At 39.8% G+C, this 12,539-nt stretch overlaps 4 protein-coding genes across 6 annotated transcripts; 3 read left to right on the top strand and 1 right to left on the bottom strand.

Moving 5' to 3' along the window:
* The first annotated feature begins 24 nt into the window (after positions 1-24).
* On the top strand, positions 25-2,931 carry LOC105263479 (Williams-Beuren syndrome chromosomal region 16 protein homolog). The gene is made up of 8 exons (XM_011299710.1): positions 25-233; positions 325-436; positions 681-1,236; positions 1,405-1,577; positions 1,733-1,894; positions 1,977-2,104; positions 2,261-2,392; positions 2,590-2,931. Exons 1-8 carry the CDS (start codon positions 150-152, stop codon positions 2,665-2,667), a joined length of 1,425 nt encoding a protein of 474 aa, XP_011298012.1. The 5' UTR covers positions 25-149; the 3' UTR covers positions 2,668-2,931.
* A 58-nt stretch (positions 2,932-2,989) lies between these two features.
* Positions 2,990-6,308, top strand: LOC105263476 (uncharacterized). 2 transcript variants are annotated; one of them, XM_011299708.1, is made up of 6 exons: positions 2,990-3,560; positions 3,809-4,084; positions 4,157-4,324; positions 4,491-4,896; positions 4,983-5,794; positions 6,110-6,308. In XM_011299708.1, exons 1-6 carry the CDS (start codon positions 3,068-3,070, stop codon positions 6,253-6,255), a joined length of 2,301 nt encoding a protein of 766 aa, XP_011298010.1. In that variant the 5' UTR covers positions 2,990-3,067; the 3' UTR covers positions 6,256-6,308. The 2 variants fall into 2 exon arrangements, with proteins under 2 accessions (XP_011298010.1, XP_011298009.1); XM_011299707.1 differs by having other exon boundaries at positions 3,791-4,084.
* On the bottom strand, positions 6,247-10,063 carry Nup133 (nuclear pore complex protein Nup133). The gene is made up of 2 exons (XM_011299709.1): positions 9,849-10,063; positions 6,247-9,753 (listed from the first exon to the last, which is right to left on the bottom strand). Exon 2 carries the CDS (start codon positions 9,734-9,736, stop codon positions 6,317-6,319), a length of 3,420 nt encoding a protein of 1,139 aa, XP_011298011.1. The 5' UTR covers positions 9,737-9,753; positions 9,849-10,063; the 3' UTR covers positions 6,247-6,316.
* A 61-nt stretch (positions 10,064-10,124) lies between these two features.
* On the top strand, positions 10,125-12,487 carry LOC105263475 (uncharacterized). 2 transcript variants are annotated; one of them, XM_011299705.1, is made up of 3 exons: positions 10,125-10,743; positions 11,503-11,655; positions 11,953-12,487. In XM_011299705.1, exons 1-3 carry the CDS (start codon positions 10,309-10,311, stop codon positions 12,256-12,258), a joined length of 894 nt encoding a protein of 297 aa, XP_011298007.1. In that variant the 5' UTR covers positions 10,125-10,308; the 3' UTR covers positions 12,259-12,487. The 2 variants fall into 2 exon arrangements, with proteins under 2 accessions (XP_011298007.1, XP_011298008.1); XM_011299706.1 differs by having other exon boundaries at positions 10,129-10,743; positions 11,503-11,643.
* The last annotated feature ends 52 nt before the right edge of the window (positions 12,488-12,539 follow it).

Genomic DNA, 12,539 nt, shown 5'->3' with positions numbered 1-12,539 from the left:
TACAGTACTACGATGCCGCTGGGGTCACTCAAACCCCCAGAACTGAGCCTCTACTTCTGTCAATTCTCTAGGTCTCATGGTTTAGAATACCCCAGGACGACGTGACATCACCCCGACGAAGAGGTTGGCGCCTCCATCGGAGACCCAATATGTATCCAAAAAATTTTTACCTACGGAGGCAGCACGTGGCGCGAGTTTTTAACAACACGAAGTTGCTGTGTTTTTTAAGACAGGTTAGGATTTTGTAAATAAACGACATCCCTTGCACTCATCAAAAATTTAATCAAAAGCAATTAAAAATAAGATAACATTTATTGAATAAAGATGTTGGGAACGATGAGAGCGTGCTCTCGAGCCATCCCGAAAAATGGGACGAAACCACCGCCGTTGAGAGAAATAAGTAAACCAAAGAAAAACGAAGGAATACCCATGCCAGGTGAGCAAAATCTGTCCACTGAGAATTGTTGACATCGCGAATATCGGAAATGCCAAATTTAACTGAATATCAGACCTACAAAAAACCCATTTTGTAGGATAAACAATTGAAAAGTCTTTGACACCGGATATCTCTTCAGAGAACAATGAAATGTAACGAAGGAAGTGCCACTGATTAATCATTAACACTGATCAATGAAAACGTAAATAAAAAACGATGACAATTGTCATTAATATATAAATAGTATTTCAGTACCCGGTGGCTCAACCAGGCGATCGAAGAGTCTATGTCTGGGGTTTGGCAGATCATGGAGGACTTGGTACCCTCGGAAGAACGAAAAAATCATCGGCAGATTTCAACTACATCGCTAAACCCAGTAGATTAACCTTCGGTGAATGGCATAAGGTCGTGGACATCACCTGTGGCTATGGATTCACTGCTTTCGGAGTGAATGATGATAGTGAGAGTATCGTGTATGGAAATGGTATAAACACAGATTCACAACTAGGATCTGCTCCCAAGGATGAAGTCCATTACAAGCACCACATAATTACGGTCCCAAGACCTATTCCATTGCCCTTGAAGAAGAAGGACACTAAGGTACTGGGGCTGTCTGCTGGGAGGGCTCATCTTCTCATTTTGACAAGTGAAGGAGTTTTCACACTGGGGAATAATGGATATGGCCAATGTGGCAGGCCAGTTATAGAGAATGAGGATTATTGCAAGAGCAAAGTTGTTCACCATATCCCTAATATCAAGGGGGTCAGGATAACTGGGGTGACTGCTGGCCAGGACCACAGGTTCGTCTTAAACTCAAATCATCACTCAAAATACATTTGGCTTTCATATTTTTCTCTCCATATTAATGCTTCGCAATGGATTGAATTCAAAATTCAGAGTGTGAAATGTGGGATTTTATTTAATTTTTAATTATTTTGTGATTGAATAATTTATTGCCTTTTTTTTAGTGTAATCTTGACGGAAAAAGGAGAAGTTTACACATTCGGCTGGGGTGCCGATGGCCAGACTGGTCTGGCTCATTATAGAAATGAATGGCAACCGAGTTTAGTTAAAGGAGATCTAGCTGGTGAACGAATAATCAAAGTGGCATGTGCGGCTGATTGCGTTCTAGCCATGAGTGGTACATAAATATTCATGGATTTTCATTTTTTCATATTAAAATGACTAGATTATCTGGAACTCTTCCCCCATGTCTTCTTGAGCCCCTCCGCGATTTATTCATCAGAACAATTTGAATTTATCGATCGTTCTTGTGATTTGTTATTTTTTTTTTAGACAAAGGGAAAATTTTCGGCTGGGGAAACTCGGAATACGGACAACTACCAACCGAGGGTGATACAACACAGATAAATATTGCCACGGAGTTATCGGACTGTGTTAAATTAGGACATATTGTCGATATTGCTGTCGGGGGGAGTTTTTGTATGATTCTGACGAGTACGTGCTTTTATATTCATCAGAATAATCACTACCCAAAAATCCCTGTCAATCATTATCTATATTTGAACTGTCTGTACAGGTAACGGAGACGTTTACGTATGGGGATTTGGAATTCTCGGATTCGGTCCGGAGGTGAAAAAAATTCGAACACCCACTCTTATACCTAATACGTTATTTGGTAGAAATGTGTATCAAAAGAATATTAAGGTAATCAAATAATTTATTCCAACTTCCATCTTTTTTCAATTAAAATAAAAAGCCTCAAAAATCATTTATAAATGATTTATAAATCTTTTATTAGTCAGCTTTCAGAGTTAATTCCCTCGGGGAAAATTAAAAATTCAAGTAAATTCTCAATTCTAGGTAACCCAAATTTATGCCGGAATGAATCATTTAGGAGCAGTAACGAATTCCGGAGATCTCTACATGTGGGGAAAAAATAAATACGGGCATCTTGGCTTGGGCCACCAGAACGATCAATTCTTTCCTCTCAAGGTATGTCAAAAAAAGCAAAAAATCGTCTCTTCTAGTACTTAACTAATAGTAGAAAATACTTCTCAAGATATAACGAGCATCTGCACCTTTTTTCAAGATAAAAGATCTGATTAATAAAATTAAAATTATAATTCATTATAAAATCAGTAATGTTACAGTCCTTGTTATTTTAATAAATGCTTTCTCATCATGTCCAGGTGGCGATTGGAGCTGAAGTAAAAAAAGTTGCCTGTGGAGTCGACCACACAGTGGCCCTCTGCAAGCCCTTCATCTGAAATTGTACCTAACAAATAAACAATTATCAAAACAACTGATCAAATCGTCCCTATAAATAAATTATGAATTGTCAAGTTTTAAATGAAAATTTCTTCGCTGTTATATGAAAGAAAATCATCAGGAAATCAGTGGATTTTCACAGACTCTTCATTAGTCCAAACACTAACAAAGCAAACATATAATTGACCCTAATCCTAAAAAAATATTAAACAAATAATAAAACTTTCTTTCCTTCCGTTTAGACGGCACACACACCTCAAAATTCCAATTTACTATCCTTATCTTATCATCACTGGCATGCAGAGTTATCTCACTCGATCGTTGATTCATCTAGTACCCAATGGCGAGTGAAACGCAGACAATCTGTAGTACACCTGCCATAAGATCGTTCAATTCAAAATGAAAAGCCGTTTATTATTCATTACCGGTATTTTACTAATTAGTAGTCGTAATATCGGATCACAAACGCGGATTCCGTCGTACCTCCAAGAATGTTATCAAAAGGAAACGATCAATGGACCTCATCTTCCCTTGAATCTCCAAACATTCATCGATATCATAAGAAAAGCTGAGACACATGAGGACAGGTCAATAGACTTGAGGATTTTTACTTCATCTCTTCTTCGTAGATTTAAATTCGATGGAATTGAGTGGCACAAGGACCTGAAGTTTGAGGATGGAGTGTTGCCTTTCGGTGGGACCGGTCCTCAAAGGACTAAGAATCAAATTATTGAGGAATTAATTCCAGGGAATTATAAACAATTCTCGGATAATATTTTGACCAAGTTGGAACGTTGTGCTCTTCATCGTGCACTTTCCAATTCTATTTGGGAGCATGAGGACGCGTCTCGAGATAAATTCTGTATGGAACGACCGACGGAGAAAATATCTGGTGAATTCATTACGTTTGATAATTGAGAGAACGATATTTTACAGAAGTGGTAGAACAGTTTTAATTATCTGACGATGACGAGAAAAGGGTTTCACAAGGAAAGGCCCAGAACCTTTTGTAAAATGGAATACGAATTTTATCGTAAATTGAAATTTAACAGCAAAAATTGTTCTATCATCTCATGACTCAATTATGTGACATCATTCAAAAGCGGTGAACAATATTTTCAGATAATATGGTTCCTGTAGAAATGAGGAGTTGTCCTCTGGAACTTGGAGTCATCCTGACACCTTATGGAACGATAGCTCCAGGACCTTTGATCGCAGGCATTGCGGCTGCTCTTCAGCCCCAAACAGTTGCCGTTAAATTGTTAGTGAATATTCCGGATCAGTTGAATTACGATGATTACGATGTCGACATTATGATTCCTAAAAGTGAAATGATTCACTTCAGATCCATGTGGCTTCATTCAATTCTCGCCTCCGATACCAATTTGGATAATATTTGGGCATCAACAGTTGCTGGTCAGTGATAAATAATGTGAAGAATAAAATATCCATCATTTTTTTATTATTATTTTTTCCCCAATTGCTCAGGCGATTTGGCAGAAATGGCGGTTCATCAAGGACCTTCAGTGGGTGATCGAATGCTCCTTGGAGCCACTGGATTTTGGAATAGCTCTATAAGACCGCAAATGTTTTATTTACTTGGGAAAGATGGAAGTTTTGATGCTACCAGAGCAGAAATCGTCGGGGCAGTTGATGGTAATCCAAGAAATAACCCCCACTTTCGTTCTTCCATTCAAAATAAAGAAAATTCTTAGAATTGAAATAAAGAAATTTTCTCTGTCGTGTATTTATAGAGAAAATTATCCGAAATAGTGAGCTTATCGGTTTCAAGATATCATTCCCGTTTCTCTCCATGATTTAGGTTTCATAATTGCCAAACATTTGAAGCAATGGACCTCAAACTTCACAACACTTCGGCTCAGTGAAATACTGGACATGTATTATTCCCCCAAGGGTATGAGTTTCGACTCAACGGTGAAAGCTTGCAACCGGGGTCAATCCTTCTGGTATATAGCTTCACCGACAGTCCTGGAGCAACAGGTCTATGCAGCTTCCCAGATCCTAGCTTATCGCTGCAGCTCCGTTCACATGTCCAACGAAGTCTTGAAGACAATGGTCCACTACTCGGTGACTAAATTTACAGATTATGTGAATAATCATTTATTTCCTGGACTTCACTGCATCAAGGAACAACATCATCCCAAAGTTGAAGTTCTAGTGACAACCGATGGAGCTTGGTCGCACGAGTATGCTGCAGATTTCCTAGGGTGAGCAATTAGGATCGACCGGGGAATTTCAGGGGGATTCCCTCATTTAATTATTTTTAACGATTCCAGTATTATTTCCATTCCAGTGTTTTATTCGAAGACTTAAATATCTCTCCTTTCGGCTCATCTGTCGGAATAATCGATGGCTCGTCGGGAAAATGGATTCTGAACGTCACAAGCAGCTTCTCCTCCGCTCAGTCAGCAATTATCAACCAAACGTCATCTACGAATCTAAATTTGACAGAAGTTTTTGATGTCGCAAGTGATTACTATACGAATAAATGGAAAGAACTGCATAGAAATCATACAATCGGTGGATTGGGTCAGGCAATCATAATTCTGGCTCCATTAATTAGATTATCCGAACCCGAACTCCAACAAGCACTAATATCTTTAAAAAATATGAGGAGTCTTCATCCAGATGTCAATATAATTTATTATACGACGCCAGAGAGAGCGGATCCTTTGAGAAAACTTTTGATATCTCAGGAAGATTATTTGCTCACAAGCCTGAGGATCAATGACATCAGCACTCGTCTGGTGGAAGTACCAAATAGCATTAGGCCTGGACCCTGTAATCCAAATGTAACATTAGGGGTCAGGGATCAAATTGAGGGCTATGTTTATCCTCAGGAAGTGAATATTTATCGACTGGATCCTCTGTGGAGAGTCAATACCAAAACAGTTACGGTGAAAATCGTCGGGTTTGGATATGGATCAGTCGAGATTTGCAAGTGGAATCAGAAAAGGAGTAGTATCACAAGACAACTATTATCTTGCAGAGAATTGTCAGGGAATGATGAAGCAGAATTAACCGATTTCCATACATGTCAAAAGCTAGATTGTCCCACTATTTTTTATCAAATACGAGGACTCTCATCGACGAATAAATGTGCAGGTAAATAACAATTAAATTCATTGCCATATGAATTTTAATAAAGTCCGAGAAAAACTCATTGTGAAACGACGACACGAGATCAATGGATTTTATTCTCCAGAAATACGTCTTTAGAGAGTAATTCCAAGTGATTTCTCTCAATCACTTTCTTTGGATTGAGAAATATTTCCATAAAAAAAAGTGGTGAAATGATTCAGTAAATTGAGTTCATTATATCGATAGTGAATATTGCGGGGTAAAAACCCCTCTTTTATGTCTGTGTTTAAAACCTGATTATGAATTAATTAAAAAAAAACAAATGTCCATTTTTTGTAGAGGCTGATTGCAAAACTCCGAGACACATCAGATATCTCCTGCGAATAGAAAATCTACAATGTTCGACTGCCGACAAACTCACCGCATCCTTCATGACGCTATTACCATTATTTTTTTTTACTTTAATAAAACAATCCTTGAATTAGTCCAAACATTTATTTAATTATCAATGATTGTAGAAATAATGCAAAAATCTTCCGTCTATCCTCACCCACTCTGGATCTTGAAATGTTGTAATGAATACTCATAGACGAGTTTGATAAGATACTGGAAGTTGCTGGATACTGCGAGAGGGCCCAATTCAGATTCCAAGAGTAAGTCATCCATTGGTGGAAGACATTCTTCCAGGGGAGCTCCCATTGTATGATTGAGATCCATGAGTGTGAAGAATAAAGTCTTCTGTATCTGGATTTCCGGATTCTTGGTGACGGCATCCCACGTATCCCTCCTGGCAGCCCTCGCCCAGATTCTCAGTCTCAGCGATTTTTTATCATCAACATCAGGAACATAATCTAATAAATCCAAGGCCTTCTTGAAATCAAACTCCCCAGCAAGAGCGTTCTCATCGCATGTATAAAAATTGATGAGCTCCACGGGCTTGAGGACCCTCAATTTACTAGTATCATAACCATAGGTCTCCAAAACATCATCAGGCAGCTCTTCCTGGTACGAAATGAGCTCCAAATCGCTGCTGATCCTGTCCAGGGCATCGTGAATCTCCTCCTCAGGCTCATCCGAACACAACAGAGCTAATTTACTCAATGAAAGTTTCAATTTCTTTCTTTTTACAAGCTCCACCTCTTCATTAGCCAAAACATTGAGAGTGTGGGCAGCTTGCCGGTACTCTCCAGTCAATGACTCCTGAACCCACGACAACTCAGGATGCTCAGCTAATTTTTCAGTCAGTTCTCCAGCACCTCCACGTCTGCACCGTTCCACCAGCTGTCCCTGTCTTCCGTCTTTAACGTACCAGGAGAACAAAAAGCCCACAAAATCCTGATCAACAAATCGCTCTGAATAGCTATCCAACCTGTTCTTGTTATCAGTCAGCTCACAGATCTGCACTAGCGAGGCAAAATCAAAATATTTTTCAGCTAACATCGCAGCATTCTCATATTGTTCATTTTTGATCAGCGGTTGAATTAAATTCGTCCTTTCAGTTTCATACTGTTTAACCAGAATATCGAATTTTTCAGTTCCTCTGATACTTTCAAGATGACATTTCCTCCCATCGAGGATCAGGTCAATGATCCCTACAATCTGATCAGAAAGCTCGTTTCTAACAGCTGAGTCATTTGTTCCCGTAATTCCATGCTTCAAGGTCAAATTTTGCATCGTATAAAGACAAGTTCTCAATTCATTCTTCCCGACGGCTGCAGTCCAGGGTAAATACTCAGTGACAGCATTTGAAGACTTAGATGGCACGAATCTGTCCGCATTGTTCTGCCTGTATTTGATGACCTCTCTCAATACCCCAAGGAGAATCGAATTGACCCGAAGAATATACTGTGAGACCTGTTGAATCGGTTTATCAGATTGGGTCACATCGTTTGTTGAAGTCACTAACGCTGGGAGCAATTGATGAACTGTGCTGACTTCCCTGTAAAAAACATCCCGAGCACTCAACTCAGGTGAAATAAAGCGCTCTGGATTCAGCATCTCCTCGATAATCGGATCTAAAATATCGGGGAATTGATTCTGCAAGTTGTAAATGGCCAGTGCAGCCACAATCTTCTCAGCATATTCGCCAAGGACATGAGAGGTCGACATGATGATTCCTCTGTACGTGACAGCGCAGAACCTACTCCAAAGGTTGTACTCCTTCAAAAATCCGACGAACAGATCCAAAGCCTTCTGCTTCCCATCGAGCTGATGAGGGATTTGCATCGAAGACACCGTTGTCATGGTCATAGAGGTATCCATGTGATTCGCCCAACGAGGATCATTAGCAGGGAAATCATCGATGAGGCGTTTTGCAACTTCTAGGACTAGTGTATCCAACAATGCATCGATGTCCATGACAGGTTCCTCCTGATAAGGAAATAATTCCCCAAGTATCTGTTCACATTCTTGCTTGCTCTGCCTGCAACTGAACATAAAAGCTGCAACGAGCTGGTCAACTCCATTTGAGCTGAGATACATCTCTCTCAATTTTTCATTCGATATCGTAGCGTTAAAATTATCGGTTACACTCGTATTCAGAGTATAATCGATACTGTTGTTGGTATCAGCAAAGCTTGAATTGAAATCCTGAAGGGGAAAGTCTGGTCTTGTGATTGTGACGAGGCCAGAGTTCCTGGTGAAGAGGATGGGGGCTCCTGAGCAGATGGAGCCTCCTAGAATTTTATCCTCTGTACTTCTCACCAGGTCAATTTTATCCTGTTCGTGTTCATTAGCAGTATTAACTACGTGAACAGTGTTGGAATTATAAATAATAGCCTCCCAGCCTGAGAGAATGAATCTGAAGGAAGATATGGCGGTCTCGATGTCCTCCTTGTTCCTCAGAAGCCACATCTTGAGCTGCAGGAACCACTTGAAGGAATTCGTAAGACTAGTACCATTCAGGGGGAGTAAACCCAGAGCAAAATGAATTCTAGATGGTGAAGTGTCTGATGAATTAGCTGCTACGAGGAGAACAATCCCCTCGTCACAGGGTTGCATATCAATGAGCCAAGTTTCCATGTTCTGAGGAGCTAATTGCCTCGAATTCCACATGTGTTTTTGAAACTCTTGGGAGACGATGTGCCCAACGTCCTCGTCGAACTCCATCTTCTCTTGTTCTCCAGAGGAAAATGACCAGTATTGCAGAGAGGATCCAGCCAGGATGAGAACCCTGGAGCGTTCCCCAAAGCTCGTGCAGGTGACTTTAGCCAGTTTGGTTTCCATCACTGGGGATTGTGGCATCCCCCCAAAGATCAAGGATGACATTCTGCGCCCAATGCCACCTAGCCATCCTTGGGAAGTTCTGAGGACTCTACAGGTGATGGTATTACGGGCATTTGTGAACTGAGGCTGAAGGAGGGCCACTGTGCAGGTTGTGGTGGCCAGAATACAGCCGTGACTGGGAATGTGGGTTAGACAATCGACTTCCTGGCCTGCCAGCTCCGCTGAGGTCTCCACGGAGGATTCCTCGTGTGCTACACTACTCCAGTAACGGACTATTCCCTCGGGTGAGACTGCCATGCAGCTGGGTACCTGGTGGCCCTGTGGAAGCCAAACTGCTATGCACTCAGCCTTGTGAGCTAGATCACTCTGAGGTAGCTGGAGTTCTCGACATTGGGACTTGAAGGTTGGACGTTGCTTCGGGTCCATGGTCGTCTTGCATTGCCACACCAGAAGTCGTCTTCCACAGACCAACCAAGCCCAGCCATTCTGGGACCCATTCACACTCACTGCTGTGTTCCTGTCGACGAAGGTCAGTGCCTCTGTCACCAGAACTGGCAATGAAGAACCAAAACTTTCGACTATGTGGCTCGCTGAACGACATATCACCTGGACTGATTGAGTTGAACGACCTGATAAACTCACACCGCAACTCTGACGCCTTGACGATGGCCCCAATGACATTCGTTTTCTCGGAGATGTTACATCCCGTCTCAGGAAACTATCCATGCTTGGTCGATCCATTTTTCAGTTCTCTACCTCTATTTATGAAAATTGAAAAACAATCATCAACCGTGAGGAATAAAATAATACTTGTAAATTATAGGCATGACACATTCGTTGATGCATGTCTAACCTTATTTTTTTTCAAATCCTATTTCCAGAAAAAAAAGACATTAATCAGTGCAGGCACATTTCTCTCAATTGTATTTCTAGATATTCATTGAAATAAACTTTACTCATTGCCCAGTTAAATACAGAATTCTTAAGATTTTTTTATTATTCACAACGCTTTTCCACTTGTTAACCGGCAGACGTAAATATTCCAGAAATCGCGCCCAACCTGCGCAATCCTCTCTGTGTACTCCTGCGCACACTTTCCAAAACTCTCCCCCATAACCTGAAAATCTCCCCGAACAATAAAAAACCAAAACAACAATTCAGTGGACTTTTATCTGATCTAGATGTGCTCGAGTCTTATCTGGAGTCTTATCTCGAAGTAAAACATAAAATACGGAAAATAAATCATAGAAAATTCTACAGCTCTTCACAGCGAGCCTTAGAGAGTCTACAATTGAACTCTGTACGTGATTTTTATGCTTGTTCAACCGCCCATTGTTATAAAAGCTGGAGAGAATTGTTGCAGTCGAACGACGATCATGGAGTCATTCTCAACGCCTCGTTATGAAACGAAAATCGAGACTTTTGATACTTTAAGCACTCCAATATCTCAACGCCAAGTAACATCAAATGTGGTGGAGCCGGCCCTAATTCATATTGAGGATAATCATGGGAATAATGAGCAAGGTGATGGCCACGAGGGAGATTCCAACATTCAAGTCACCGAGATTCAATCCAATATACAGCATAGCATGACGCTAACACCTGTCAGATTACCAGCAATTCTAGATGGTGAATACTTCTCCGTTATTCGTATTGACGATAGTAATGTCACAGTTAGGTGTCTCCAGTGCCAGAAATTGTTGAATGGAAACCTGAAGTCCACGGGGAATTTCTTAAGCCATATCAAAGTATGTTATTTTTTTTATTCTCATTAGTTTCAGTAATTCATAAGAGTAGATAAGCTGTACCAACTAAATGGATTCGATAAGTATTTAGATGTTAAAAGTGATGTTATCTCAGCAATGAGGAATTTCGGTAGAAACATCGATAGATCTCTCACCGGATTTTTTTTATTCAAATAATCCTTGTAGAATCACGAATTCACGAACTTCTATTCTTTCTAGTTTCTATGACATCAACAGATATTTCAAATCCCAAGTCGAAAGCAAATTAAATTAAATTAATTAAATTCATGTTTAATTCAAAACCGTTGATTTCGCATTATGATAATTTAAAAAATTCAAATAATAATCAATCTCTATTACAGATCCCTCACATGCGCCCCTTTGTTCCCTGGTTACTCATTGCTATTGTTTCGGGACTTACAATGGTTACGTTACAACTTACAATACGTTACAACTTACAATACTTACAAATAATCTTCCATGAGTTTTTTATCGTTAGGTGAAGGAAATAAGAGAGGTAGCAATATAGTTTTGTCAGTATTTTATGAATAACCCACCTTTTATCTAATTGCGTGATTGCGCACGTATAGATTCGAATAAAGCGTGACATCAGTAGGTGCTTTACAATGTTTTTTTGGATAAGTAATGCATATAATTCTACATATTTTTTCCAAAGTATTGAAAAATTACGCTCTGAGTACCGAGGCACCATTTTGGATTATTAATTACACATCGTGGTATTACCCTCTTTGTTAATTTCAGAGAGTACACCCAGTACTGATCGATAAAATCAAGACAAAATCACACCAGAGGAAACCAGCACTTGCCTATATCGATACGACACCTGGCAAATTTCCTGAACCCGTGAAAAGCACGAAGGGATACAGGAAGTGTTACAGAACGGTAGAGCATAATGTATTCTTCACTTTTTTGTACTAATCCAATAATTAACGGAGTATTAAAATGGTAAAATGACTTGACGTAAAACTAATCTCAACACTTGAATTCGTTATTCAAATTTCAGTCATTTTATCCATTTTTATTGTGTGAATATCTTTAGAGGAGAAAAATTTCGAGGGATTCGCCGCGAAATCATTATTGTCTCTAGTTTCTTTAGGATTTCACTCATGAAAGATATTTACAGAATGATATTCTTGAAGTCTGTTGGCTCATCTGAAACAGCTCCAATAATTCGTTAAAATTTTTTAAAAGTATTCACAAGATGACAATCCAAGTAATCCCGAAGAGAACTGTGAGCCACCGCCCGTAACCTGGTCAGAGACGTCACCACCTGTTAAAAAGAAAAAATCAGATGAGCCGGAGCACCAAGATGTAGCTAGACCCCACCAAAGCAATTTTGGAACGGACGATGAGTTCGATGCGATCGGTCGAAATGTAGCAGCGAAATTACGCAACATGCGCCTTGACCAGAGGATAATAGCAGAAAAACTTTTGAACGACGTCCTTTTCGAAGCACAATTGGGTACCCTCCATCGAGCAGCATCTTTACACGTTTGAACCCGTGCAATTAAAAAACAAATACTCTCCAAGTGAAAACAACAATTTTAGTACAATATTCTCTTTAATCGTGGTTTAAAACCGAGTCTGTGCATGATTAAGACAAATGTACAAAATACTGTAAATAATAATGTCAGTGCGAATATTTTTCCCTACAATGAACACAAAAAAAAACATAAACAACGATTTTCTTCATTACATGAACCGGAAGAAAAGTAATTGCTGCCTAGAAAACAAAATTATCGTCAAAGTCTTGTTCTTCTTTTTTATACAATAAATAT

The sequence above is a fragment of the Fopius arisanus genome, unplaced genomic scaffold (assembly GCF_000806365.1).
Source record: "Fopius arisanus strain USDA-PBARC FA_bdor unplaced genomic scaffold, ASM80636v1 scaffold00015, whole genome shotgun sequence".
NCBI lineage: Eukaryota > Metazoa > Arthropoda > Insecta > Hymenoptera > Braconidae > Fopius > Fopius arisanus.
This window is presented reverse-complemented; position numbering and strand designations above follow the sequence as displayed.